We start from the raw sequence: 26,826 nt of genomic DNA, 5'->3' as shown, positions 1-26,826 counted from the left end.
GATGTCAAAAGTGACTTGTATCAGTTGGTCTTGGTCTTGGCGCATGAAGAAAGAGAGGTAATCATGCTCTTCCTTTGTTGGCTATTCTACAAATGTCCATATCATCATAAGTTTATACAATATATCGTCATTGCAGTTTGCATTCATCCTTATTTCATACACAAATTCATATATGAATAAGTAAAGGGAGAGAAAAAGAGAGAGAGGGGTAATTTTGTTTTTCCTTTGTTAGCTGCTTTACAAATACAAATATCTCTACAAGTTCATACAATGAAGCAACGCAAAATCCATATAGATCCAGCCGTATAGGTGAACATTGAAAGCTTAAAGCAGATGGACAGGAACCAAGGGGTCGGCGGCGTGCAATGTTTGTGTGTTTATTTTTGGCCGCGGTGGTGCTGCTGGACGGGCGGCGGGCCGGGAGGGGCTGAGGCTCCGCTAAATACTCCCTAAAGCAAGGCATAACGCTGTGCCAGGCGCTGCCGCGTCCGCCCTACCCGCAGACAACAGTGAGTGCCCCGGCGAGCTGCGGCCCGGAAGATAAGGGCGTGTTAATGCCCCAGGAGGAGGCAGGGGATGCGGGTGCCCACTGGCCTTGCCCGAAGCGGCGGTGATTCACTGGCCATAAGAGTGTGTGTGTGTGTGTGTGCCGCCGAGGGTGCTGCCGCGGGGCTGTGTGCATGCGGCCTGCCTCCTTTACTGCCATTTCCTATTTTGGGTGTTTCTCTGCCATTTGATAGCTGTTTTTTTTTAAAAATTCATGTGAGTGTTTTGAGGCCTCGTTTGCTGTGAAAATGAATAATTGACAAAATGTCCAGTGCCTAATGTGACAAAATGTGGAAACATGGATATCAAGGGGGGCGGAGCCCCCTGTTGAGAGGTTACATGTATTTTCACCTTTTTACTGATCCTAAAGGGGGGCAAAGCCCCCTTGGTGACATCACTGTATCTTTATAACCTAACACCATCACCCTTCTGCAGAGCCCCAGATGGACCGGGAGTGGACGTACAGGCCGCCAGTGCTGGTGGGGGAGCGTGTGGTGTGGCTGGGGGGTGCGGCAGGGCTGGGGGCTGGGGAGTCATGCGGCTCAAGCTATCAGCCGCACCACGGGACCGTCAGCTGGATCGGTAGAGTCGCAGACATGGGCAACGACTGGGCTGTTGGGGTGGAGTTTGTAAGTTTGTTTTTTGTTTTGTAAGTTGGTTGTTTATGTACACTGTTTGTTTGGTGGTGTTATTGTAGATGTTGCTGGCTGTTCTTTGCTTTGTTTCTTGAGGTGTTGTTTTAGTTATTTGCTGTTCGTTTTCTCATAGATGCTGGTATATTAGTTTGTTTATGTTGTTTATTTCCTGTCATTAGTTTAGATATTATATACCAACTGTTATGTGGTTAGGATATTATTTGTTTTTACTATTTCTTTAGGTGTTGTGTTAGTTATCTGGAATTACTTTTATCATAGCTGTCATTGTCTGAAAAATCTTGGTAATATTGTATTTGGCTAAATATTAATGCCTTGATTTTTACTTGGGAATAATTCATTTTCTCTCCTATAGACAAGGTTAAAGGGTAGACACTGAAACACCTTTTTTCTTTGCCGTCTTAACTTCCATTTCCATTGTATCTGGCGTAAAGACCTGTCGCCTTATCAGTGTTTTCTCTCTCCAAGGAACTAGACATGCCTGGGGGCTGCGACGGAACATGGAAGGGCCGCAGATTATTCTCCTGTCCCAATATGCGTGGTCTCTTCCTACCCGTTGCGTCCATCGTGAAAGAGAAAGAGTTTTATGACAACAAAACCTCCTCCAGTAAAACAAGGTATATAATGATTGTTATGAATGCTGCCAACTTAACCTTTATTATCATGTGTTAAAGTATCATCACCATCAGTCTGTGTCATTCTACTGTAGCATCTTTCTATGGCTTTTCTATCTCTCTATCTCTTCATATTTTCCTTCTCTCTCCATCTGTCTTTTTGTATCATGTCTATCTCTATATATTTTCTATCTATCTGTCTTATCTATAACTTCCCTTTATCTATCTCTCTATCATATTCCATCTTGTCTATTCTTCTTTTTAGCTATATCATTTCTCTGTCCATCTATCTTTTTATAACTTGTCTATCTCTTTCTTTATTTTTTTATCAATCTATCTAGACCTCTCTCAAACATATATATAGGCCTACACCTTGCTAGTACTTTCCTGTTTCGATATATGCCACTGGGTGAAACAAAACTATTATGAGATAGACGCATAGATATAAAAAAATGATAGATAGATATATAGAGTGGAGATATATATAAAGAAGAGCTATAGGCAGATTGATAGGAAGAGACCATTATTATTCACTGGCAAAAATGAAGTCTTGGGGCCGTATTATGAGACTTGCGGTTTTTACATCAGCCATATCTAAAGGTCAAAGAAGGGGTCAGTTGGGTTCTAATGAGTGTTTCTTTGGGTTCATGGTGCAGAAGAAGGGTCAAACTATCACCAGGGTCAACAAACTACTCCTGGAAATGCCCAAAACTCCTATGAAAGCCTTGTCAAATATGTGTTCTTGAGCAACGAAATGTCTTATAATTCGATCCTCGGTACTCTCGTCCTTACTGAATGACATGTATTATCTTCCAGCACGTCCATTGATCTGAGCCTCGCCCCCGAACCTCCTCCGCCCAAGAGCAAGACGTCCCCACCACACTCCTCGTTCCTGTCCGCCTCCTCCAGCCAACACAACAGCAAGAGTTCCGGGAAGAAGGTAAGGTTTTTAATGCTCACTTGGCGCTGTTTTATTGTCGCTGCCACTGCACACGTCCCACCTAGAGTAGAGAGAATGCTGCCGAGCGTGACGAGACAAAAAATAATAATGAAAATAATAAAAAGTGTGTGCATGATTTGTTTGTTCTATTGAGTATTGACGAGAGTATTAATAAAGTTTGCGTATGTATTTGATCCTGTGCATTTAGAAACACGTGTATGAGTAGATATTTAGATATAGTAGAGTGCATGTGAATATTATCATTGCTAGAAATTGCTAGTACTCTCACCTTCATAGCCAACCAGTTATGATGAAAGGAAAGTGTTAGAAAGTCATGCCTAGTTGTCACTTGCACTGTATTAGAGACTTGGCTTACTGCATTCTTTTTTTTTAAATCACTCTTGATATCCATTGAAGTATTTTAAGAACTTCTGCGGCCTTTCTGTTGGATGTCAAGAGAAAGAATGATAAAGTGACTGAATTAATTTCTCTGTTTATTTATTTATGCCTTTTCTTTCCCTATCAGTTTATCTATCTTCTCTATACCTATCTATGTATCAGATATCTCTTCCTCTTTATCTCTCAATCTTTCTATATTTCTTTATCTTTCTGTCTATATCTTCTCTCTCCCTATCTCTATCTTAACTTCTGGTTCTCTATCTTTCTATATATCTTCCCTTTATCTGTCTGTCTATCTAAACATATCTTCTTTATATCTATCTATCTATAACTTTCTCTATTTCTATCTATATCTCTTCTCTCTCCCTATCTCTATCTTAACTTGTCTCTCTATCTATCTATATATCTTCCCTCTTATCTGTCTGTCTATTTAAATATATCTTCTTTATCTATCTATCTATCTATCTCACGTCTAGACAAGGGAATATAATTTTGGCAGATGAGTGTCAGCGGAAATCTTGCACTAGTGTTATCAGTAGTGTTAGATTCCTGTGCTGGCCGTAGAGTATTGTTCAGTATCATTTGCTAACGGTTTGATTTGGTTTTGGAAGTAAGCATCTCTGAATAGGTCTTTTGAGGTGTGTGGTTTGTGCGTGTGTGTGTGTGATGGGTTGTGATAATTAGTCTTTTTTTTTTATTTCTCTTTCTCTGTCTGTCTCTGTTTCTTTCTATTTCTCTCCCTCTCCCTCTTTATAATCAGTTTTCTTCTTTTTCTCTGTGTCTATCTCTCTGCTTCTCTCTCTCTCTCCCGTTTCAGTTTACTAATACAAAAGTTAAAGATTACAAGATTTATTTTTTTAAACAGCTTGAGTTACGAAAAATAATATTGCTACTTCCATTATACCTGAAGTTGTGTGTGTGTGCGTGTGTGTGTGTTTAAGTGAGAGAGAGAGAGAGAGAGACAGTGTATGTGTGTGCGTGTGTGTGTGCGTTATCTTTTTTTGGTAAATGTGCATGGCAGCCGATATCCATAGATGCTTTGTGTCGTATCGTCCACATGCTTATAACAGTGACTTAATAATAAAACCAAGTATGCCGATTTTTTGCTTTTCATTAACTCCTCCTGCATGACCAACACACACACACACACATAAACACACACAAACACTAACGCACTTCTTTCCATCTTGATCCGCACTGAGGTCATCCACTCTTGTATGTTGTCGCCAGTGTCTTCCATCCTCTGCATCCACTTCATCCACTCAGCTGCCTCGTGTCTCCCAATTCCGCCCCTCCACCTAAATCTCTGTCTTCCTCTCGATCTTCTCCCCTCCACCTGTCTCCTCCGTGCCTCTTTTGCCTACCTGTCTGTTTCCTGGCTCTGTTGCACCTTGGTTTGGTCCTCTTGCTCCTCTGACTCTTATAGTTCCTGGGTTGGCATGCTGTTAATTTGGTTGTCCATCTCCCTCGGTTTCATCTCTGCATCTGGTCCTCTGTCTGCCCTGAGTTCTATGATTCACACATTCCCATCAACACTACAGCACAAAACCACTTCTTTTTTATCTAAACATAATTCTCACACACACACACACACACACACACATCCATGAACACTTTGATTGTCCATCTTCCTTGGTTTCATCTCTCCAAGTGGTCCTCTGTCTGCCCTGAGTTCTATGATTCACTCACTCTCATCAACACTACAGCACTAAACCCACTTCTTTTTTGTCTTAACATAACTCTCTCACACACACACACACAGCCACACTCACATCCACGAACACCACAACCCACAACACAGACTTCTTACAAACCAGCAGAGCTCAAAGACATACAAAAAATCCCTCATTCATTCATTCATTCATTCATCTTTGACGCCTGCTCCTAGAAGCTCCCACCAGGGGATGGCCACGGCAGAAGAGTTTCTATCTCTCTCTATCCAGACTCCCTCCTTGCCTGCTCAAAGTTTCTCAAGGATCTTTCACCCCTCTCCCTGACATACTCCCGCACCCTATCTCTCCATTTCACTGGAAGTCGTCCTCTAACATTCCTTCCCTCTATCTCACTTACATACACCCTCCTGGTCCCTCACACACATGCAAAACTAGTCACTCACATCCACGAACACCACAACACAAAATCCACTTCTTGTATCACCTTAACAGAGCTCCTAAGTAATTTCTGTTCTGGTGGCATCTCACTAATTCAACTCGTCACTGGTTTGTCCTCCGTGTTAAGATACTAAACATTGTAATGGTCCTGCATCTCTGTCTCATGATTAGACACATATTAGGCTCCCCCCCAACCCCAGGGTGTGAATGTGAAGTGTTGTCGCCGTGCCTGAGTGCCGGGGAGAGCGCTGCGCAGGTAGGAAGATGAATGGGGTGAGTAACCATCGATGTTTTTTGTATTGTTTTGGTATATTTGAGTACATAGGAAATACATCAAGTCAGAGAAATGTAGGAATAATTTAGTTCTATCAGTGTTATATATCATTTTAGAGAAAATATATTAGACAGGAAAAATTGAGTTCCAGCAGTGTTATATATCATTTTAGAGTGTTTAAATGCATAGAAAATATATTAGACAGGAAAAATTTAGTTCTATTAGTGTTATTTATCATTTTAGAGTGTTTAAATGCATAGAAAATATATTAGATAGGAAAAATTTAGTTTTATTAGTGTTATATATCATTTTAGAGTTTAAATGCATAGAAAATATATTAGACAGGAAAAATTTAGTTCTATTAGTGTTAGATATCATTTTAGAGTACTTAAGTGCATAAAAAATATATTAGACAGGAAAAATTTAGTTCTATTAGTGTTATATATCATTTTAGAGTATTTAAGTGCATAAAAAATATATTAGACAGGAAAAATTTAGTTCTATTAGTGTTATATATCATTTTAGAGTTTAAATGCATAGAAAATATATTAGACAGGAAAAATTTAGTTCTATTAGTGTTAGATATCATTTTAGAGTTTAAATGCATAGAAAATATATTAGACAGGAAAAATTTAGTTCTATTAGTGTTATATATCATTTTAGAGTTTAAATGCATAGAAAATATATTAGACAGGAAAAATTTAGTTCTATTAGTGTTAGATATCATTTTAGAGTACTTAAGTGCATAAAAAATATATTAGACAGGAAAAATTTAGTTCTATTAGTGTTATATATCATTTTAGAGTACTTAAGTGCATAAAAAATATATTAGACAGGAAAAATTTAGTTCTATTAGTGTTATATATCATTTTAGAGTATTTAAGTGCTTAGAAAATATATTAGACAGGAAAAAAACAGTTCCAGCAGTATCTCCTTATCATTTTAGTATATTTAAATGCATATGAAACATTTAAGACAGGAAAAATTCAGTACCATTAATGTTTTTTATGATTTTAGTATATTTAAGCACATACAAAATATATCTAATAGTAAAATTACAGTATATCAAAGTATATTTCTAACCCATAAACTTCATCCTCCCCCATTGGTTCATTCCTAATCATATGACATAGATAGATAGATGAATAGATAGATACTTGCACCCACACATGGCAGAGACCTATTGCCCAAAGTATGTCAGATTATAGATTAAGGCATCATCAATCAATCCCTTCGCACCATCTCTTGAGTCAGTCACCCGGCAGTCACGATGGAAGCTGGGCACACACACTACCCCCTTCCCCCCCACATCCCCCCCCACACCTGATGAACATTAATTATCCACTATGAATAAAGGCGCCCAGGTTATAGATCAAAGCATAACCTGTCAATCCCTTTCCACCATCTCTTGAGTCAGTCACCCGGCAGTCACGATGGAAGCTGGACACACACACTACCCCCTTCCCCCCCCCTCCACATCCCCCACCACACCTGACGAACATTAATTATCCGCTATGAATAAAGGTGCCCAGGTGTAATTATGCAAATTAACACAATAAAGGGATAATACTTCGGCCAATCTAACGTTCATCTCGCATCCATTTTGTTTTCCTATCTATCATATCTTTATTTTTTCCTCCCTCCCTCTTACCCTCCCCTACCACATCTCATCGAGTTTTAATGGGAAATACACACAGGGAGATGAATAGCTTTAACAAGGGTGATATTTATAAGGTTCCATTGATAAGAGAGCCAGGTAGGACACATAGCAATAGGATTAAGTTGGCTAAATTCAGATTCAACAAGGACATGGACGAGAACTGGCTATCTAGTGTAGTGGATGAGTGGAATAGCCCTGGTGGTCATTTTATGAGTTCCAATATGATAGATACCTTTAAGATAAGGTTAGATAAGTCCATGGATAGTGAGTTTAGGTGGGGTTAAGTTTACAGGATCTGCCTTGTATAGACCTACCAGCCTCAAGCAGACTCCTTATGTTCTAAAGCGTTCATATGTACTGGCAATAGCTACAGATATCAAGTATAATTAAACATAGTCGAGTAAGGTGGGTTCTTTATTGTGGTTCCAAGAATTATGATATGCAATAATTGGAAGCTTCAGTAGTTAACTTCTCAGAGTGATGATGGTGGCTTGAAGACCTCCCAGCATAGTTTCAACACTGTCCTGTAATGGAGGTTCTAAATTCTTAACTGTGCAACCAATGATAATGATATTCAATGATAGGAAGCTTCAATCATTAACTTCTCTACAGCAAAGTGACGATGATGGCAAGAAGACCTCCAAAAACCCTTCCACACACAAGACTTCAGGTGCTTCTTCCGTCTCTCCCTCCTCGTGCGCTGCCGTCACCACCTCCTCACAGTGCTCCTCCACCAGCACCTCCACATACACAAGTAAGAAGCAACCTCTGCCAGGGAGACTTGTAAACACAGGGCCACAGGACACTCCTCAGGACAACAGTTTTAGCCAGAAAGAAACCTCAAGGACACCAACAAGTGGATCAACAGAAAACGGAGCGACAGGCATTGAGAGTGAGGGTGACCGTGATGAAAGCTCATGTACAGGGTCAATGTACTTCGGAGAGACTATGGTAAGAAAGTCCATAACCACGGCTTCATATGAGTATTCTGAGAGGGTGAGGCTCCCCCATCAACCTAGTATATCAACACCATCCAGTCCGAGTCTCAGTGAGTACCAGCGACATTACGGGAAGAAGCTAAGTTCCTCGAGCACGTCCACAACGGCGAGTGACCTGTCGAAATGTATGAGCACGCCAGGAAGATACTCGGCCACCCAGAGCCCATTCGCCGAGAGGAAGGAGCGGTCGGGATTCTTCAGCTTCTTCCGGTGGTTCAGGAATCGCGATAAAAAAAAACGTTCGGCCTCAGTGGACGGGATGAGCAACACGAGCAGCGGCAGCATAAACAGCCTCGCCAGCTCGTTCAGCAGCAGTGCGTACTCGCCGATTATCCGAAGCAAGAGCGCTGATATCCAAAACAGGGTTGACACGAAGCACCAAGGCCAGTTTGGGATCACTCGCCGATACAAGTTATTCTCCAGGAACTCCTCACTCGGTCGGACGGACTCTGGCGCCCCGCTTGAGGGATGCGGTCGGAGGTTGTCAGCCATCAGTGCATGCTCGGAAACATCCTCCAAACCAGGGTCTCGCTGTGCTACGCTAACCAGGAAGAAAAGACAAGCTCCGCAACCTCCCGGATCCCCCAAACAAAGCGACACTGAGTCCTTAAAATCCCAAAAAAGTTGTGCCAGTTTACCCGCTAGAGAATTACGACCTACAAAGTCACCCGAGTCCTCGTTGCCAACCTCCCCTGACCAAGGAGCCTCTGACCGAAGACTTCACAAATCCAAAAGTGAAGGTTTGATCTATACCAGAGTGAAGAGAAGAGCTCCCCAGCCACCCATAAAGCCTAGCGCAGGGGATAACAGTGACAAGGACTCGGGCAAGGCTTCGTCAATACAGGGACATAGTAAAGGTTCTACTGTCTCAAAAGGTGGTTCAGGTCGTCCAGTCAGCACCGTGTCCAATGTCAGCTCCCTCTCGCAGTCGCTCTCCTCAGCCTCAACCACTCTCAAATCCCAGAGCAGTAGTGTGGCATCTAGTGGGCCATCAAGCAGCCAGTATTCAGGTGACTCGATGGTCCTGGAGAGTGGATTTTTGAGGCAGGATATCTCGAAATCCACGTCCAGTCCTGCCATTGCCGACACTGGGAAGGTGACGCTCTCCCCTCGCCCCTGGTACAAGAGGAAAAACAAGAGTAAAGAGAGCAGTAAGAGCGTGACGGAGAGTGAGAAGAGTGAGACGATCTATGACAGCTGGATGCCGGAGATACAGTTCACTCGTCGGAAGCTGAACTTGACCGGGAGCTTGAGGAAAGGGAAGAGCAGTGACGCAGCTCAGCCCTCGAAAGACGACAAGAAGGAGAAACGGAAGTCGCAGGTTTCTCTGTTGGCGAATATCAGCGAGTTGGACCGGGCGGCCTCCGAGCAGATGCAGAGAGAGCAGGAGAGCAAACAGGTGCAGAGGCAAACGTACGACAGCAAGTTTTACCGGACGAACGAGCCGCACTTTCTAACGCAGACGGACTTCCTCCCACAAGCTAAGGATAGATACACGAGTGAGGCTTCGGATCTGGGCACAATGAGCTCCTCGGAATGTGCCACGCTGAAGTCTTGCACAAGCGTCAAAACGGACCTTGAAGAGCGGAATTTGGTGCATTGCGAGAGTGGGATATATGATAACCTCAGCCTCAGTGACCAAGAGTTTACACTACCTCAGAGTTATTCCAAGCAGGCGACGCTGAGAATGGACGAACGAGAGAGAGTCCAGCATGTTACCAGCGACCAAGGGCACCCGAGTCATGATATAGATTCCTCCATTAGGGCATTTAGTTCCGTGGCTGTGAGTTCGTCTACCACTAACGCCAATCCAACCAGATCCAGTGTAGATGCCACCAGGGTTCAGAGTCCACCAGCGTCAACCGAAACACCACCGTCGCCCGTCACACGAGACTCACCGATGCACCGAGCAACTATCGACGCGGAACTTTTTTACCAGCTAGCCAAAGATTCACATGAGCCTAAGGTGAAGAGCTCTCCCATCCTCAGCGGCATTAGGGAGGCCAAGAGGATGATCAGTGAGCAGGCGAGTGGAGGGGAGACGGAAGAGGAGAATATTCACATGGTTGAGAGTCCTAACAGCCCGAGGAGACCAAATAAGAATTTTGGCTTTCGTATGAACAATTTTTTCTCGCCTGATGTGTCCACAATCATTGAAGCATCGGAATCCATGACCTCCAGCGCCACAACTCCTGCTGACGATATATATGATGACCTCCCCATTTCGTCTGTGCATGAGAACCGAAGGCGAGGGAGCATGCAAGACGAGGCCGCCAGTGAGGTCAATTACGAGTTCCAGTTGAATTCCTCCGATGCCCGTGAGATCATGAGGGAGCTGGCGGACGTTCGGCAGGAAATAGACAAGATAAACGAGGAGGAGGAGAAGGAATCGCGGGAGAGAGAACGCTCCAAGGCGGAGAAAATACGTGAGGAGGTTTTACAATTGAGAGAGGCTAACAATTTTGAGGCTTGGCATAATGCTATAGAGCAGAGAGGTGGAGCGACGGCAGATATCACCTCGCCATCCCCTGTGAATCTTAACGAAGGGCCGAATCGTAAGCTCAAGTGGGCATGTGAGGTGTGTACACTAAACAACCTCCCGTGGCGTTTACAGTGCGAGGCTTGCATGGCGCGCAGGCCGGCCAACCCCAAGCGAGTGGACGAGGACGGGAAGTCTGTAGCATCGGATTTTGTTAGTCCACAGGAGAGTGTGTCGAACGAAAGCCCCATCACTGTTATCTTCGAGGAGGATGGGAACGGAAATAGGGAATGCCCGAGGGAGGTGTTGGAAGGCGCCGGAGCTGTTGTGGCTGCTGCAGGGAATGCGGAGGCTTCAGGTAACGATCAAAACGCCCCCAATGACAAGAAGAAAAGGGACATCAACTGGGAGAGAGAGTTACAGAAGTATTTCCGAACATTTGACGAGCATGTTAAAACCGGGAATTCTGACACTCCAGGAGAAAGGGAAGCTGTGAACAAGCCATTGAGAACTGATGCAGCTTCCAGTAGACAGACTAATGGAAGGGTCACCCAGAAATCCGAGAGAGAGACCGGAGTGAGAGATCGTAAGCCAGCGGACTCTACCAATGACAACCGTGGCGCTAAACCGAAAATCAAGTTCTTCGGCACTGCAACCGGCCCACCATCCACGTTCATTCCAGCACCAGAAACTTCAGCAATAAGAGACCGTAGTGGGCAAAATAATTCTATCACTGAAGAATCGCACGTAGATGGGGGTTCAAGAAAGCTGCCCGACATGGAGGCGATAAGGCGAGCTAGACTGGCCAAGTTTCAAGGGAGCGTAAGCAGTGAGAATGGCGATGTTGAAAGTGCACCGGCATTACGAGACATGGAAAAAAAAACTAGAATTATGGATGACCGAAGACGTAAAAAATCCGTAACAGAAACACAGACAACAAACAGAACCACGGTGGAAACACAGGAGGAGTTTACACATACCACGGAGACTCAGGAATGCACTAACTCGGAATATAAAATTAATGACTCTTCCTCACCCAAGCATCACAAGCCTCAAGTCATCATGCCAAGTGGAGCGGTGAGAACGGTAGTCAGTATTTTCAACCAGTTCGAGCAGCTACAACAGGCGAACAAGGACAAGCCAGTCGTCACACGCAGAAAGAGCTCATCTGGCACCCTGATAGAGCGGACGCAGGCCTTTGAGCAGGTGCCTCCAGAATCTACGAGCCCAGATCTTCAAGCGGTACGGAGGAGGGACAAGCCGAAGAAGGTGAAGGATGTCAGTCCGAGGGATAAAGAAGTGTTTTCCGCGATTGCCAAGTTCGACGAGATGGCAGCCATGGCGGAACTGGAAAGCATCAGTAAGTTTCGGCATAAAAGTCGTACGCCGAAGAGGCCGAAGGTGTTTAAAGCGTCAATCGAGTGTCCTCAGGGGAACGAGAGATCAGTGGGGGCTGTTAACATGGCGAGTAGGTCCCCGAAAACTCCAAGACATTCAGCTTCCTCACAGTCACCCCCCGACAGTCACAACCAGGGTGGACACGCCTCTCTCGACCCCACATCCACCGAGGGAGTTATCAAGGATGGAGTCTTGTACACGGAGCAGAGGAAACGCTCAACGTCAATCAGCTCCGGCACCTTCGAGCTCATCCACGCTAAGGACTTCATGAGCATTGAGGCACAGCATAGCGAGTCATCCTCATACTCAAACACAAGAGACGCTAGTATTGTCTCGTCACCCACGCCGAGTTCCGAGGCCATTGTGCCGGATATCGTGGTTGAGCAGATGAATGGTGACGGTTGCTCGGTGGATGATCAGAGTGTTGCGTCTCCTCCCACTCTGGCACCTAAGATGGATGAGCCTGAGTGCCGACGTAACTTGGAACGGAAAGATGTTGAGAGACTGAGCCGCCAGCTAACGGAAGCGGATGGAATTGCAACGTTCAAAGGTGAGGATTTGAAGTGGTTTAATAGTAGTAGTGGTAGTAATAGTTATTAGTGGTAGATTTTGAGTTTGTTTATGAGAACATTTTAAATATAAGTGAATTTTTTTATTATTTTCTACTGTGAGGTTTAGTAGCATAGTAATTAGTGATAGAGTTTGGGTTGTAATTTGAGATTGTTTTGAATGTGATTTTTTATACATATTTTTCGACAATGATTTTCTTTTTAATTAAGTTTGTGCAGAAAGGCTAGATTTTGGGGGTTGCATACGAAATAGCTTTAAATATAAGTGTAATTTTTTTATATTTTCTGCTACAATTTTTTTCATTTAATTAAGTTTGAATGCAGAAAGGCTGGATTTTTTGGGGGGTGCATACGGGAGCATTTTAAATAGAAGGTTGTATATGAGATTGCTTTAAATATAAGTGTAATTTTCTTCGGCCACAGCAAGCCTGAGAGTTAAAGAAAACACCTCATATGCTGTGTACTCTTTATTTTTCCATGAGTTCTATAATACACTTTGAACACTTGATCCATTACTCTGTCCACAGCAAGCCTGAGAGTCAAAGAAAACACCTCATATGCTGTGTACTCTTTATTTTTCCATGAGTTCTATAATACACCTTGAACACTTGATCCATTACTCTGTCCACAGCAAGCCTGAGAGTCGAGGAGCCAGCCTTAGGTCAGACCAACACGCTTAACATCAATCGACTTCTGAAGCGTCTTGAGGGGGCTATCGCGAGAGGGAACCACGCGGAGGCTGCTAAGCTTGCACACGAGCTGGCTGACTTTCGAGTGTCCTGTTCCGTCACAAGAAACAAGAACGGAAGCAGTAGCGCGACCTTACCAACCCCCACAAACCAAGACGTCGCTGCTACCACCACTCGAAGCCAAGACGCACAACAACACGCTCCCGTTCCTTCCGACAGTGAAAGTTCCGGGATGCAACACCCTCCCTCCAGCAACGCCTCGGAATGTTACTACGACGCCGCAGAGGACATGGACGACGAGGAGCTTAGTGTCGACGACCATGACCGCCTTCTCGACATGGGCTGCGTCAATAGCTTAGAGGCGTTGATACAGACTAAGGAAACGAGGGATCCAGAACCAACACCAGTGATTGATGCGAAGCCATCCACGCCAGTTACAAAATCCATCCAATCACACCCAGAACAGACCTCGAAATTGGAACCTTCTCATGCAGCTGTGAATGGGGTTGAGGCGCCACAGACAGCGAAAAGCAGTGAAGCAACATCAACCACCCAACATGAAGCCCCGAAAGTCAGTTCTAACTCCCCCTCGGCCACGAAGAGAGACGCTCGAGTGGACCCAGCACGGCGAGAGGTTAAGTCGGACATCATCAGCAAACTCCCCGAAGGTCTCCACACCCATATGAAGGAGGAGAAGCAAGCCAACCAGCCGTTCAAGTAAGGGTCGTAACCTTTCGAGTTAGTATATTCTTTTCTATTTTCTTTCTTTACAGGCAACGAGGCAGCTCAAGGAAAAATAAGAGGAAAACAAAACAAAGCTATTGGTGCATGAAATAAAAGAGGATATAGAGCTAGCAAAGAATTAAAGCCTATTGTGATTTAGTAAGTTATATTTTATTCTCAGACATGGAGGAGAAAAGTATATATGTACGTTAATAGAAGACTAACTCCTTAACTGTACATTTTCTTCCTCTGACAGTGTTAAGATGTACGTTGAGGACAAAAACAGCCACCAGGGTCCCTTGTCCTTCACCGTGACACCAAACATGACCGTGGGACAACTCAGGGAAAAGGTACATGTGTTGTGAACTTGTCTTAAGAGTCATTCAGGGATGTGATTAGGTCTAGCTAGAATTGGTGAGTGTTATTTGATACTGAAAAGTGAGATGTAAACTTCAGGCACTGCTATGAATATGTTAAATGATAATGACCACCTCTAACTCCAACCTATAACCTCTAACGCATTTAATCGTAAGGTTCGGCAAGACTTCGGGTTCCCGCCTGAAGTGCAGCGATGGATACTCGGTAAGCGACTGGCTGACGACGACCTCCTCACCCTCGAGCACCACAGGGTAACCTCCGAGGGCTGCCCCATCTTCCTGTACCTTGTGGCACCTGACTTTGAGCCCCAAACTAAGGCTTCCGGCAAGGGGAAATGGCAGGAGAGAGGTCGGTATGGTGAGAGCTCCCGCGGCGGTGACCTCCACGCATCAGGGAATGGCCGAGGCGTGCCGAGGTATCTTGAGGTGTATGACGAGGAAGGGAACGTCGAGTATAGATATTATAACCCAGAATCACGGAGGTATGAGGTAAGTGAGGACCTGGACGATGAGGAAGAGGAGGAGGAGGATGATGAGGAAGAAGATGAAGATGATGAGTATGATGATGATGGAGATGATGAGGATACCCTAGAGGAAGATGAACTAGAGGAAGAAGAAGAGAGAGTCGGGAATCAAAACATGTACCAGAATGCGAATCAAAACCACGAGGAACTACATAACCCAAGGACTCAGTTGATCCCAGCTACAAACGTAAATAAAAGTTCCGTTCAACCGAGTGGGAACCAGAGAAAGGACTCGCTTGACGCTAAATACTCCCTCCCACCACCCATCAACGCACACCCCACGCCTGACAACAAAAACGAACTCATGAACCAAAGGAACATACTGAATGGGCACTCCAGCACTAGCAACGACCAGGAGGTGATTAAGAACAACACAAATGAACCCAGAAACATAAATAACCCTAGTGATGTTAACGTACGGCCTGGAAATCATGCGAAACAACAGGAAAAGGTCGAGAATAAGGAGCGACCACAGCCGTCTCACCACCAGCAGTCTCAGTCTCCCATTACTAAAGACTCGTACACTCGCTCGCCTGTACAGTCTGACCCTCACGCAAATAACAACCAGAACAGTTCGCCGAGGGGAAGAGCATCGCAGAAGGAGGAGTATAACGTGAGGATTCAAAACCAGAAGAACTCACAACAGCAGCAGATGCAAGTCGCCCCCAAAGCTAAACTTCAGTATCCGCAAACACAGAAAATCGGACTTACTTTAGACGCAACTTCCGCCCAGATACAAAAATCAAAACCTGAGGATATACACTCGTTAAACATCCCAGAACGACAACAACAACAACAGCAGCAAACATCGGAGACAGGAAAACAGAGAGGACGTCCCGAACATCAGACTGCCAATGCAAGTCCCGCTCCCGTCTCCCCCCAGCCTACCAGATCCCACCCAGAGAAGCATCCGTCCCCGTCCAGAGTCCATGGATGGGTGTGTCCCTCGTGCACCCTGGTCAACACATGGTCCAGGCCGGGATGTGAGGCGTGTGCTACTGAACGCCCCGGCACATCACACCAGCAGGTCACGGGAGCCGATGGAAAGGTTAGTTTAGCTAGACTTAAGTTTGCATTTATAGTGTGTAAACCTCAATCACTAATACAGAATCAAGTGACGTTCAATTATAGCGAAATGTGAACCTTTACCATAAAAATAGATATAGCCGCTGTGTTATGTAGACCTCAATCATTAATACAGAATCAACAAGTGACATTCAATACTAGATAGCAAAATGTAAACCTCTATCATAAAAATAAATATAGCTGCTGTTATGTAAACCTCAATCACTAATACAGAATCAACAAGTGATGTTCAGTTTTAGATAGCGAAATGTAAACCTCTACCGTAAAAATAAATATAGCCACTGTCGCTCCCTCAGGGCTCTGGCTTGGGTGCTGTGGTGTCAGTGCTGGACCGCCAGGGGTACGTGCCCAACCCTCACCCCTTTGAGTGCCGGGTCTGCTTCCTGGACGTGGACTCGGGCCAGGGTGTGGTGCTGAGGGACTGTCTGCACACATTCTGCCGGTTAGTAAGATGAGTGTGTGTGTATTTGAGTCTGATAGAGTTTTTATTCTTTTTGCCTCCTGTCTTTTGTATAGGAGTAAGGCTCTGTGGGCTTTTTTTGTGTTCTCTCTCTCTCGTCTATTTTATGTAAACTTTAGACTGCCTTCCTGTACTGTAAAAGAAGTAAAGAAAGGAAATAAATACTGCGTTTGAGCTCATCAGTTGTTAATATCCAAGTTTATGACAAAAGATTAGTATGATAATAAAGATGATATTAATTTCAGTAATAGTAATAACAACAATGGAGGTAGTAATATATTATGGTAGGGATATGTTGTATATACGTATGTCAGAGATTACACATTTTTCCTATTGCAGGGAGTGTAATAATAATAATAATATGATAATAGTTTTAGTAATGGTGGGGAAGGGCTGTATGTATAAAAGATTTAGTAATGATGGGCAAGGGCTGTGTGTATATTTAGTTTTAGTATTGATGGGCAAGGGCTGTGTGTATATTTAGTTTTAGTATTGATGGGCAAGGGCTGTGTGTATATTTAGTTTTAGTATTGATGGGCAAGGGCTGTGTGTATATTTAGTTTTAGTAATGATGGGCAAGGGCTGTGTGTATATTTAGTTTTAGTATTGATGGGCAAGGGCTGTGTGTATATTTAGTTTTAGTAATGATGGGCAAGGGCTGTGTGTATATTTAATTTTCGTATTGATGGGTATGGACTGTACATATATCAGAGCTCATAAATATTTTCCCGCCATAGGGAGTGCTTAGCCAACGCCGTCAGATACTCCGACACAGCAGACGTCAAGTGCCCATACAGGGACAACCAGTACTCCTGTGACTCCTCCCTTCAGGACAGAGAAATCAAAGCTGTAAGTATGTGTTCTGTTGACCCATTTTTAACCACTATTTAACGTCAGATTTTCCCTTCATCTCGTGGGGTTAGACGGTCCATGACACACTTCCAACTACGTGTCTCCGCAGCTGGTGACGGAGAAGGAGTACGAGCAACACCTCAACAAGTCGGTGAAGCAAGCCGAGGGGGCCATGCAGAACGTCTTCCACTGCCTGACGCCCGACTGTCCCGGCTTCTGCCAGTTTGAGGACAACGTCAACGAGTTCCACTGTGATGTCTGCGGGAAGGTCAACTGCCTCACCTGTCAAGTATGTGTGTGTTGGTGATTGTGTGATGGAATTTGTTAGGGCAAAAGTATCTTGTTGAGGAGTAAGCTATGTGTAAAAAGTTTAAGCTAAGTGTAAGCTATATGTGTGATTATTATAATGATATATGAGTGTAATGCTATTTTCTTAAGGAGTCAGCTGCATGTAATTATTTTGATAACTTATTAATTAGAGGTTAAAATAGGTTAAATTCATTAGCACAAAGCTCTATGGTGAAAAAAAAATCTTCTACCTATGACTTAAACTCTTTGAAATGGGGAATATCATTGTGCTTCTGCAGTAATTATATTTGGTACATTTTTTCATCTACCTTTTCTTTGCAACTCTCAAGTGGGAAATATTAAAATGCTTCTGCAGTAATTAAATTTGATATATTTTTTCATCTATCTTTTCTTTGCAACTCTCAAGTGGGAAATATTAAAATGCTTCTGCAGTAATTAAATTTGATATAATTTTTCTCATCTATCTTTTCTTTTATGAGCAACATTTTTGCAAGTTTTTTCATCTCCTTGTCCATCTATTATACCATGTTTAACCCGGTAGCAGCGGGGATCATGTTTCTTAATGGTCCCTCCAAGCGAGAAAAATGATAAAAAATCACCCCTCACGCAAACCATTTCATAATATATATCAAAGCATTGGTGATCAGATTATGTATCATCAATTTTGGGGGGTTTAAATCATGGCAAAAATTTGGCCCATCGCTGCTACATGGTAAAGCCACAAATTTGGCCCGTCGCTGCTACACGGTAAAGCTACAAATTTGGCCCAACGCTGCTACACGGTAAAGCCACAAATTTGGCCCATCGCTGCTACACGGTAAAGCTACAAATTTGGCCCGTCGCTGCTACACGGTAAAGCTACAAATTTGGTCTGTCGCTGCTACACGGTAAAGCCACAAATTTGGCCCGTCGCTGCTACACGGTAAAGCTACAAATTTGGCCCAACGCTGCTACACGGTAAAGCCACAAATTTGGCCCATCGCTGCTACACGGTAAAGCTACAAATTTGGCCCGTCGCTGCTACACGGTAAAGCTACAAATTTGGTCTGTCGCTGCTACACGGTAAAGCCACAAATTTGGCCCGTCGCTGCTACACGGTAAAGCTACAAATTTGGTCTGTCGCTGCTACACGGTAAAGCCACAAATTTGGCCCGTCGCTGCTACACGGTAAAGCTACAAATTTGGTCTGTCGCTGCTACACGGTAAAGCCACAAATTTGGCCCATCGCTGCTACCGGGTTAAGATTAATATATATACGGAAATGTTGGAAGTGGTAATAATGGTGTTTGTTGGTGCCCCCTCAGGCCCAGCACGAGGGCACCACCTGCCAGGAGTACCAAGATGACCTGGCCAGCAAGGTGGACGAGGCCGCCATGAAGACCAAAAAGTTCTTCGATGTAAGTCTTCGCAGCGTTTATTCATGTCAAAAAGTTTCTTACATTTACATAACAATGGTGAAAATATTATGAATTGTATTACATATATTTACACATCCATAAAATAAAGTGGAGTTTATTCTCTTATTTACATAACAAATCTAGTTCAGTGAGGAAGGAATCGCATTATTAAATTCTCATAAAGCAACAAGAAAAATATCTATCCCATGACTGTTTTTGCCTCCTCAGTGATGTTATTAATAATCAAACATCATAATCCATCATCAAACACCCTGAATCTATCCTCACTCCTTTGGTTTCCGAGATTTTTAGTCAATGAGATCTAATGTGTTGCCTCATTCTCATCCCGCAGGACATGATCCGTCGCGGCGATGGTCTGCCGTGCCCCAAGTGTTCGGTGATGCTGGTGCGGAAGTGGGGCTGCGACTGGATGCGGTGTCCGATGTGCCGCACAGAAATCTGCTGGGTCACCCGAGGGCCGCGCTGGGGGCCTGGAGTGAGTATCTGAGCTGTTGGAAAGAGATTGGATTGATTAGAAAACTTTGTCATAGTAGAAATGCCATAGGAAATGATTTCATACCTTCTTTAACTGAAAAATGGATAGCTCATACTTGTTACTTATTTAGATAGACTGATGGAGGGACACTGAGCTTCATATAACATCATTAGTTATTCTCCTATGAAAATCTTGATCTAAGTGTGTTGTGTGTGTCCCTGTTTTAATAGAGGATGTGTTTTTTCATGATAGTCTTTTACGGATTATATTTCATTTTTAACCCGATTTTATGATATGCACCACCCTGTTTTCTTCATTCCAGGGCCCGGGTGATGTGTCTGGTGGGTGCAAGTGCGGGATACGAGGCCAGAAGTGTCATCCAAAGTGTACTTACTGCCACTAACACTGCCACATGCCGACTCTCAGTGTGTTGAGAGGAGGATGCATTGCTCGAACACTGCTAATCACGGCAAAATGATGCGTACAAGTCAGTCTCCTTTTTGCGCGGGTTTTATATCGATCTGAGAGTGGGACGGAATGGGACTCAGTTTGTTGGTGGTTAAGTTCATGGTGTAGTGGTTTGCATACTCTGTCTGCTCATCTGTGGGTCTCGGGTCTCGGTTGAGGTCAAAGAATGGCAGTGTTGCTAAGAAAACCATAGACAGGGCTTGAAGTATTGCAGTATCTCAGCATGGGATGGAATGTGACTCAGTTTGGTGGTGGGTTAAGTTCGTGGCGTAGTGGTTTGCATACTCTGCCTGCTCATTTCTGGGTCTCAGGTCAGGTCAAAGAATGGAAGTGTTGCTAAGAAAACCATAGATAGGCCTTGAAGTATTGCAGATATTAGAAAACTAGGTACTGTATTGGCGTAATGTTCATAGTTTTTAATTGTACCTGGAATACTGTAAAGGCTATCGATGTTTTCTTTGCAGCGTTGCCATCCTTCACTGTAGGTTCAGGCTTTGAAGTATTGCAGACATTATTAGAAAACTAGATACTGTATTGGCATTAATGTTCATAGTTTTAAATTGTACCTGGAATACTGCAAAGTCTACCCATGTTTTCTTTGCAGCGTTGCCATCCTTCAGTGTAGGTTCAGGCCTTGAAGTATTGCAGATATTATTAGAAAACTAGGTACTGGATTGGCATAGCATTCATAGTTTTTAATTGTACCTGGAATACTGCAAAAGCTACCCATGTTTTCTTAGCAATGTTGCCATCCTTCAGTGTAGGTTCAGGGCATGACACAGAGTACAGCCTTGCAAATGGTTTATCCTTTAAATGCTATGGTTGGTAAAGGGAGTTCCGGAGAAGGTAAACTGAGGTAATCTGCATATTATAAACACTTCCGCAACGGCAACTACATGAACATAGGTTAAAGCTGTCCAGACGAAGAAGTTAATAATGAAAATGTTCCCTCACTCACCGGGAATGTCATAAAACTCCACAGGTAGTAATTTTATCAGATATGAGAAGGATGAACACCAGGGAAGAGAGAGTACATGATCGTCAAGAGTAGGAGAGACTCGTAACCCGTCCAACCCCATGAAAGAAAATAAGGACGTCAAGTGAAGAGATGAGGAAGAGAGGAAAGAGAAGTAGTTTTATCAGTCGGAAGAGAACAGGTTTTTAAGAAAGGAGCTGTCTTGTCAACATCATTTGCTGCATGTATTTTTTTTTTCAAGCGAATCGTGACAAACTTTTCTGTATGGAGTTGTAATGAAATATGTCGCTTCCACATTTTTCATGGTGATATAATGTTGGTGCTAATAATTCTGTCATGACAATGGAGACTAGAACTGTGTGTCATGTGCTTTGACTAAAAAAAATTCCAACATTGCCAGCCAGCATTTGTCGTTCATTAACTTTGCACAAATCAAAAGCGCGAATCAGGTAGAAGGACAAGTATCTGTGATATAGACTGTTACTGCTTGTCAAGATGAGGCCAGGCTGGTGCTAAGCTGTAAATCAAGATACTGTAGTGAAACCCAATTGACGAGATGTTTTTTGTGGTGGTTTCCGTGAGTCCTTTCCTCCCCCCGAACGCTTATCTCTTCCTCTCATATGTTACCTGTAGCCAACGTCGCCAGATTGTCGTACTCAGCCGATTATGTTTCCCGACTTCCTACCCCCAAACTGTCTTATGGGCTCCAATAACGAAACTAATTTATAGTTATCGTTAAAAAGACATAGATTCTGATGTTTCTCAGCAATAGTTAGGCGTCAGAAACTGGTAAATACTATGCTCTGAGTACGACAATCTGGCAACGGTGGCTATAACTTACATATAAGAGGAAAGAGATGGGTGTTGGGACTGTGGCAGAGCAGAGGGGGGAAGGACTCGCAGAACCCAATGCAAAAATGATCTCGACAATCTGGTTCCACTTAACACGGACAAACACACACACACATCGTTTTATAAGAATTCTACACAAATTTATTACATTACCCATTTTTAGATATTTTAATCATGTTACCGGATGAATATTTATTATCGTAGAGTCTATGGCACATCGCACTATCACGAGGTATTGGTTCAAACGGAAAAATCGGATTACTCTAGTCAATTTTTCTTGTCTAGTCACATTTGGGGAACATTAGACTTACTACTTAATGCAAACGTGACTGTACTTCCTCTCTAGTAGGCGCCCCATTCGCTGACATGTTTTTTCTAGGGATCTGTAACCCCCTTTTCCCAGTTGGTGAAATGTCTGCATTAACCACAGTGTATGAATAAGTTTTGTACTTTAACCCTTCATAAGGTCTGTCATACTCATTTTGTACATTTTTGTATTCTTGCTATTTATGTATATGTCCTGCAAATAGATACTATTGTGAAGTGGTGTATGGTATCCTTACACTAGTCTAATGGGGTTTTTTTTATAGTCCATTTTCTCCCATTCTTGCGGTCGGACTTGTGATGAACCTTCTCCATCTTGCTCGGTCCAGTGCTAATCCTTCCTTTATTTCTGGTGTATGTTATATCCTCACACTAGTCTAATGTCTTTTTTTTTATAATCCATCTTATCCCATTCTTGCGGTCGGACTTGTGATGTTCCTCCATCTTGCTCGGTCCAGTGCTAATCCTTCCTCTATTTCTAACACTTCCAAGTCACTGTTCCTCAATGTTCTTGGCCTTCCAACTGGTCTCCTTCAGGCAGCTCCATTTCCTCAGCCCTCTGTCTCACTTCTCACATGTCCGAACCATTGATATAACAGCACAATCAAGAAACAATACCTATAGTGGCTTGAAAATTATCACTATATAATTATGTTAAGCTGATTAAGACTACAGTATAAAAACAAAAGTACCTGTGTCAATTTCAAGCCTCCAAGAACGCATCATCATCAGAGTCTAGATTTTCATCGGGTGCCTTTTCCTCCATTTCTACATCCGTTTTCTCTGCGACTCTGGCAATGAACTGCTGCCGCTGGTAATGGAAGACAGACTCGGGGTATGACGGTAGGCTTATGAAGATCTTGTAAGCCAGGAAGAGCTCCTCGGTTGTCAGCTCTCGGGGACGTGCGAAGACGTGGATTCCATGCTGAAGAGGAGTGAAAGTATTAGTGATGAGACGCTTTTAAAAACTTACAAATATTTTATTTAGGTTTGTATCCTCAGATGCTTTTGGGCTCTCATAACATGTTTTCAAAGGCTACAAAGTTGGGTTCTCACGAGTGTTTTAATGTTCAGTGCAGAAGCCTTGACACACTATCAGTAGGCTCAAAACTACCCTTGGAAATACCCACAACACAACATCTATGAAAGCCTTATCAAATGTGGGTGTGTAAGCCCTAAAATGTTAGAGAATATGAACCTGAGAAGCTAAGTATAATGGTGAGGAGATGATTTTGATAACCTTTAACTTAATCTATCAAATATTCGTACAGTAAACTAAAAACAAATGGTAACTTTAAAGAGAAGCTGACTCAGTATTCCTACACTAACTCTTTCAAATATTCATACAGTACACTAACACAGCAAATGGTGACTTTAAAGAGAAGCTGACTCAGTATTCCTACACTTACTCTTTCAAATATTCATACAGTACACTAACACAACAAATGGTGACTTTAAAGAGAAGCTGACTCAACATTCCTACACTAACTCTTTCAAATATTCATACAGTTAACTAATTCAGCAAATGGTAACTTTAAAGAGAAGCTGACTAATATTCCTACACTAACTCTTTCAAATATTCATACAGTACACTAACACAGCAAATGTTAACTTTAAAGAGAAGCTGACTCAGTATTCCTACACTAACTCTTTCAAATATTCATACAGTAAACTAATCCAGCAAATGGTAACTTTAAAGAGAAGCTGACTCAGTATTCCTACACTTACTCTTTCAAATATTCATACAGTAAACTAATCCAGCAAATGGTAACTTTAAAGAGAAGCTGACTCAACATTCCTACACTAACTCTTTCAAATATTCATACAGTAAACTAATCCAGCAAATGGTAACTTTAAAGAGAAGCTGACTCAGTATTCCTACACTTACTCTTTCAAATATTCATACAGTAAACTAATCCAGCAAATGGTAACTTTAAAGAGAAGCTGACTCAATATTCCTACACTAACTCTTTCAAATATTCATACAGTACACTAACACAGCAAATGGTAACTTTAAAGAGAAGCTGACTCAATATTCCTACACTTACTCTTTCAAATATTCATACAGTACACTAACACAGCAAATGGTAACTTTAAAGAGAAGCTGACTTAATATTCCTACACTTACTCTTTCAAATATTCGTACAGTTAACTAATTCAGCAAATGTTAACTTTAAAGAGAAGCTGACTCAGTATTCCTACACATGAGGGTTACCAGATATATTATGGCTGTGGGGTGCTGACTACCAAGTGCTTCAGAAAAAGTATATACTTTAAAAAACTGAGCTGCCCCCTAAAAGCACAATTATACTTACTTTAATGATCTCCGGTCCACAGTCTGGGATCCAGCGCTCCATCCCGACGATAAGCGAGTCTGTCCTCTTGAGGCGAGACATTGTGTAGATGAAGAAGAAGAAGCTCTCCAACTCCTTCCGAGGCACCTGTTCAAGATGCTATTTTGGGATCACAGTGTTCACATATAGTTATTATTAGCAGTATTGGCATCTATGAAAGACCATCAAGAGAAAATAAAGAATTGATATAGACCCAGAGTCCCATTGATGAGCAGGCATAGATATGAAAATAGAGTGACTGTAAGGAGAGAGAGGTGCAGAATTTAAATATTAGTTTAAAGAACGTCACACTAAAATTTGGCCATCTAACCTTATCAAAAAAGTCCTTCTTTGGCGAAATCCTGACTAAATAGATGCCTTCGTCTTCTTCCTCTCTCTTCGTTGTTTTGGTGTAGATGGGATAGAAGCCTTCCTTGGACACCACATGTAAGGTCTCCATGTCAAAGTAATATTGGAAGATGAGACTTATAGACTTGTAAGCGTGATTTGGGCCGCCATGAACCTGGGTGTACAGTTTATGGGGGAGAAAAAGGTACAGGTCCGGTGATATGTTCTCAAATAAGCAACACTGAAAGGTGAAGGAGTAGATCAGTCTCTTCACAAACCTTAAATCATAAACCACACCCAAAATTTTCACAGGAGAGTAAACATTCCTGTCTCTTCTCAACATTGGGCTCAGGAAGTCATGCAACACTGTGTTCTCTGGCTCCCTCTGGCTCACGATATAGTAGCCGTAGAACTTGTGGAAATCCTGAGTCGGGATTTGAAGACGAGGAGCATACTGTGGCAAGAGAGATGCTACCAGGTTGGACTTCAGTTTGTTGTTGGGCTCGTAGGCAACCACCGAGTTACTGGTCTCCGCCAAAAGGATCCCAGTCAGAACGCCTAAACCGGGTGACGTATCTACCAGGATATCTTCTTCTCCAAGGCCTCTCTTCAAATATGTGACGAGTGTTTCCGCAATGCTTCTGTCCATGAGGTACTGTGTGCGTCTGCCCTTTGATCCCTTTTTCAGGAGCTTAAGCTTTTGAACGAGACCCTGAATACTCTCCTCTGTTCCGTTGGCCATTCCATTGTCTTCCGCATAGAGTGCATCTGACTTTTTTCTTCTGCCTGTGGAGATTAGTTTTCTGGTTCTTCTTGTTTTCCCAGAGTCTGAGGTGTCTTCAACAACATCGCTCACGTCTGTCCCTTCTTCCCTTCCTTGGACAGAAACATTCAACGCAAACTCCTTCACATACTTCTGGCAGGCAAGGGAGAGGCAGGATGGACGAGGACTCAAGCTTGCCCGGACTAATCTTCTTAACGCAATCATTCTGTAAGTCCAAATAAAACCTTCATTAGAAAAATAACACTAATAATTGATCAAGTTATTCACATACATATCAAACACTAGCTATTAATATCATTGCAAAATAAATAATCTCTTGCCATGAATTAGTGCCCCGAGGTTGCTAAATCAGTAATCTATTGACAATAAGTTAGTAATCTATTGCCGATGAATTAGTAACTTGGTGAAACTAGTTCTGGTGGTTCAGCATGGCTTAGCTTAGGCCAATGGCAGCCACCTACTGACACACATTATATTACATCCTCTTCTACAGGAAACTAATGCAAGTCTAAGAGGATTGAGTTTCCTGAAGCATGACGGGATGAAAGAGTGGTGCTGCGGGTTAACTCCTACATTAGAAAATTGGACAGCATAGTTTCTACCAGTGAAGAGGGTGAAGGAGTGGTGATACAGGTAACTCTTGCATTAGAAAGTTGGACAGTATAGTTTGTACCAGTGAAGAGTGTGAGGGAGTCGTGCTGTGGGTTAACTCCTACAAAAGAAAATTGGACAGCATAGTTTCTACAAGTGAAGGTGGGGGTAAGGGAGTGGTACTACTGGTAACTCTTGCATTAGAAAATTGGACAGCATAGTTTCTACCAGTGAAGGGGGTGAGGGAGTGGTTACCTGTATCGCTTCGTAGGTCCTCCTCCTCTTGTTCCTCTCTTCTGCTCATTCACACACACTGCTTGTCAATGGCATTATATTATATTTATCTTCTGGAGTGTTTTAAAGCGCTAGTACTAATCTTTCCGCACTATGTTGTTGTTGTGGGCCCCGGCGATCTAGTCGCGCACATGAGCCCTGGTCTCGTCCTGTGAGGGCCTCACAGGCGCGTCTTCCTGAGGAAGGCGCAGGTGAGACGGATGACAGATTCCTGTCGTGAGGTCTTTCCGCACTATAATAAACGCCGCGTGAGTTCTCCTGTAAGTTGTTGTTTGGGACTTCTCAACGGCACAACAACCACA

The 26,826-nt window shown here is 43.1% G+C and overlaps 2 protein-coding genes across 7 annotated transcripts; one reads left to right on the top strand and one right to left on the bottom strand.

Moving 5' to 3' along the window:
- Nucleotides 1-148: 148 nt before the first annotated feature.
- On the top strand, nucleotides 149-22,393 carry LOC126999735 (uncharacterized). Of its 6 annotated transcripts, XR_007753538.1 has the most exons (16): nucleotides 149-509; nucleotides 982-1,175; nucleotides 1,668-1,816; nucleotides 2,630-2,753; nucleotides 7,810-12,622; nucleotides 13,273-14,047; nucleotides 14,310-14,403; nucleotides 14,587-16,002; nucleotides 16,337-16,482; nucleotides 17,238-17,349; nucleotides 17,462-17,641; nucleotides 18,966-19,058; nucleotides 19,411-19,554; nucleotides 19,877-20,180; nucleotides 20,339-20,409; nucleotides 20,549-22,393. XR_007753538.1 is itself a non-coding variant. In XM_050862572.1 (14 exons), the coding sequence occupies exons 2-14, from the start codon at nucleotides 990-992 to the stop codon at nucleotides 19,955-19,957; spliced, it is 8,313 nt and encodes a 2,770-aa protein (XP_050718529.1). In that variant the 5' UTR covers nucleotides 149-509; nucleotides 982-989; the 3' UTR covers nucleotides 19,958-22,393. The 6 variants fall into 6 exon arrangements, 2 of the variants coding, with proteins under 2 accessions (XP_050718529.1, XP_050718530.1); XR_007753536.1 differs by having other exon boundaries at nucleotides 20,339-22,393; XR_007753537.1 differs by having other exon boundaries at nucleotides 19,877-20,409.
- Nucleotides 19,060-26,826, bottom strand: LOC126999741 (dimethyladenosine transferase 2, mitochondrial-like). The gene is made up of 5 exons (XM_050862591.1): nucleotides 26,486-26,826; nucleotides 24,839-25,844; nucleotides 24,490-24,615; nucleotides 22,867-23,099; nucleotides 19,060-19,567 (listed from the first exon to the last, which is right to left on the bottom strand). The coding sequence occupies exons 2-4, from the start codon at nucleotides 25,841-25,843 to the stop codon at nucleotides 22,878-22,880; spliced, it is 1,353 nt and encodes a 450-aa protein (XP_050718548.1). The 5' UTR covers nucleotide 25,844; nucleotides 26,486-26,826; the 3' UTR covers nucleotides 19,060-19,567; nucleotides 22,867-22,877.

This window comes from Eriocheir sinensis, chromosome 17 (genome assembly GCF_024679095.1).
Source record: "Eriocheir sinensis breed Jianghai 21 chromosome 17, ASM2467909v1, whole genome shotgun sequence".
NCBI lineage: Eukaryota > Metazoa > Arthropoda > Malacostraca > Decapoda > Varunidae > Eriocheir > Eriocheir sinensis.
The sequence above is the reverse complement of the archived record's forward strand: the minus strand, read 5'-3'. Positions and strand labels throughout refer to the sequence as shown.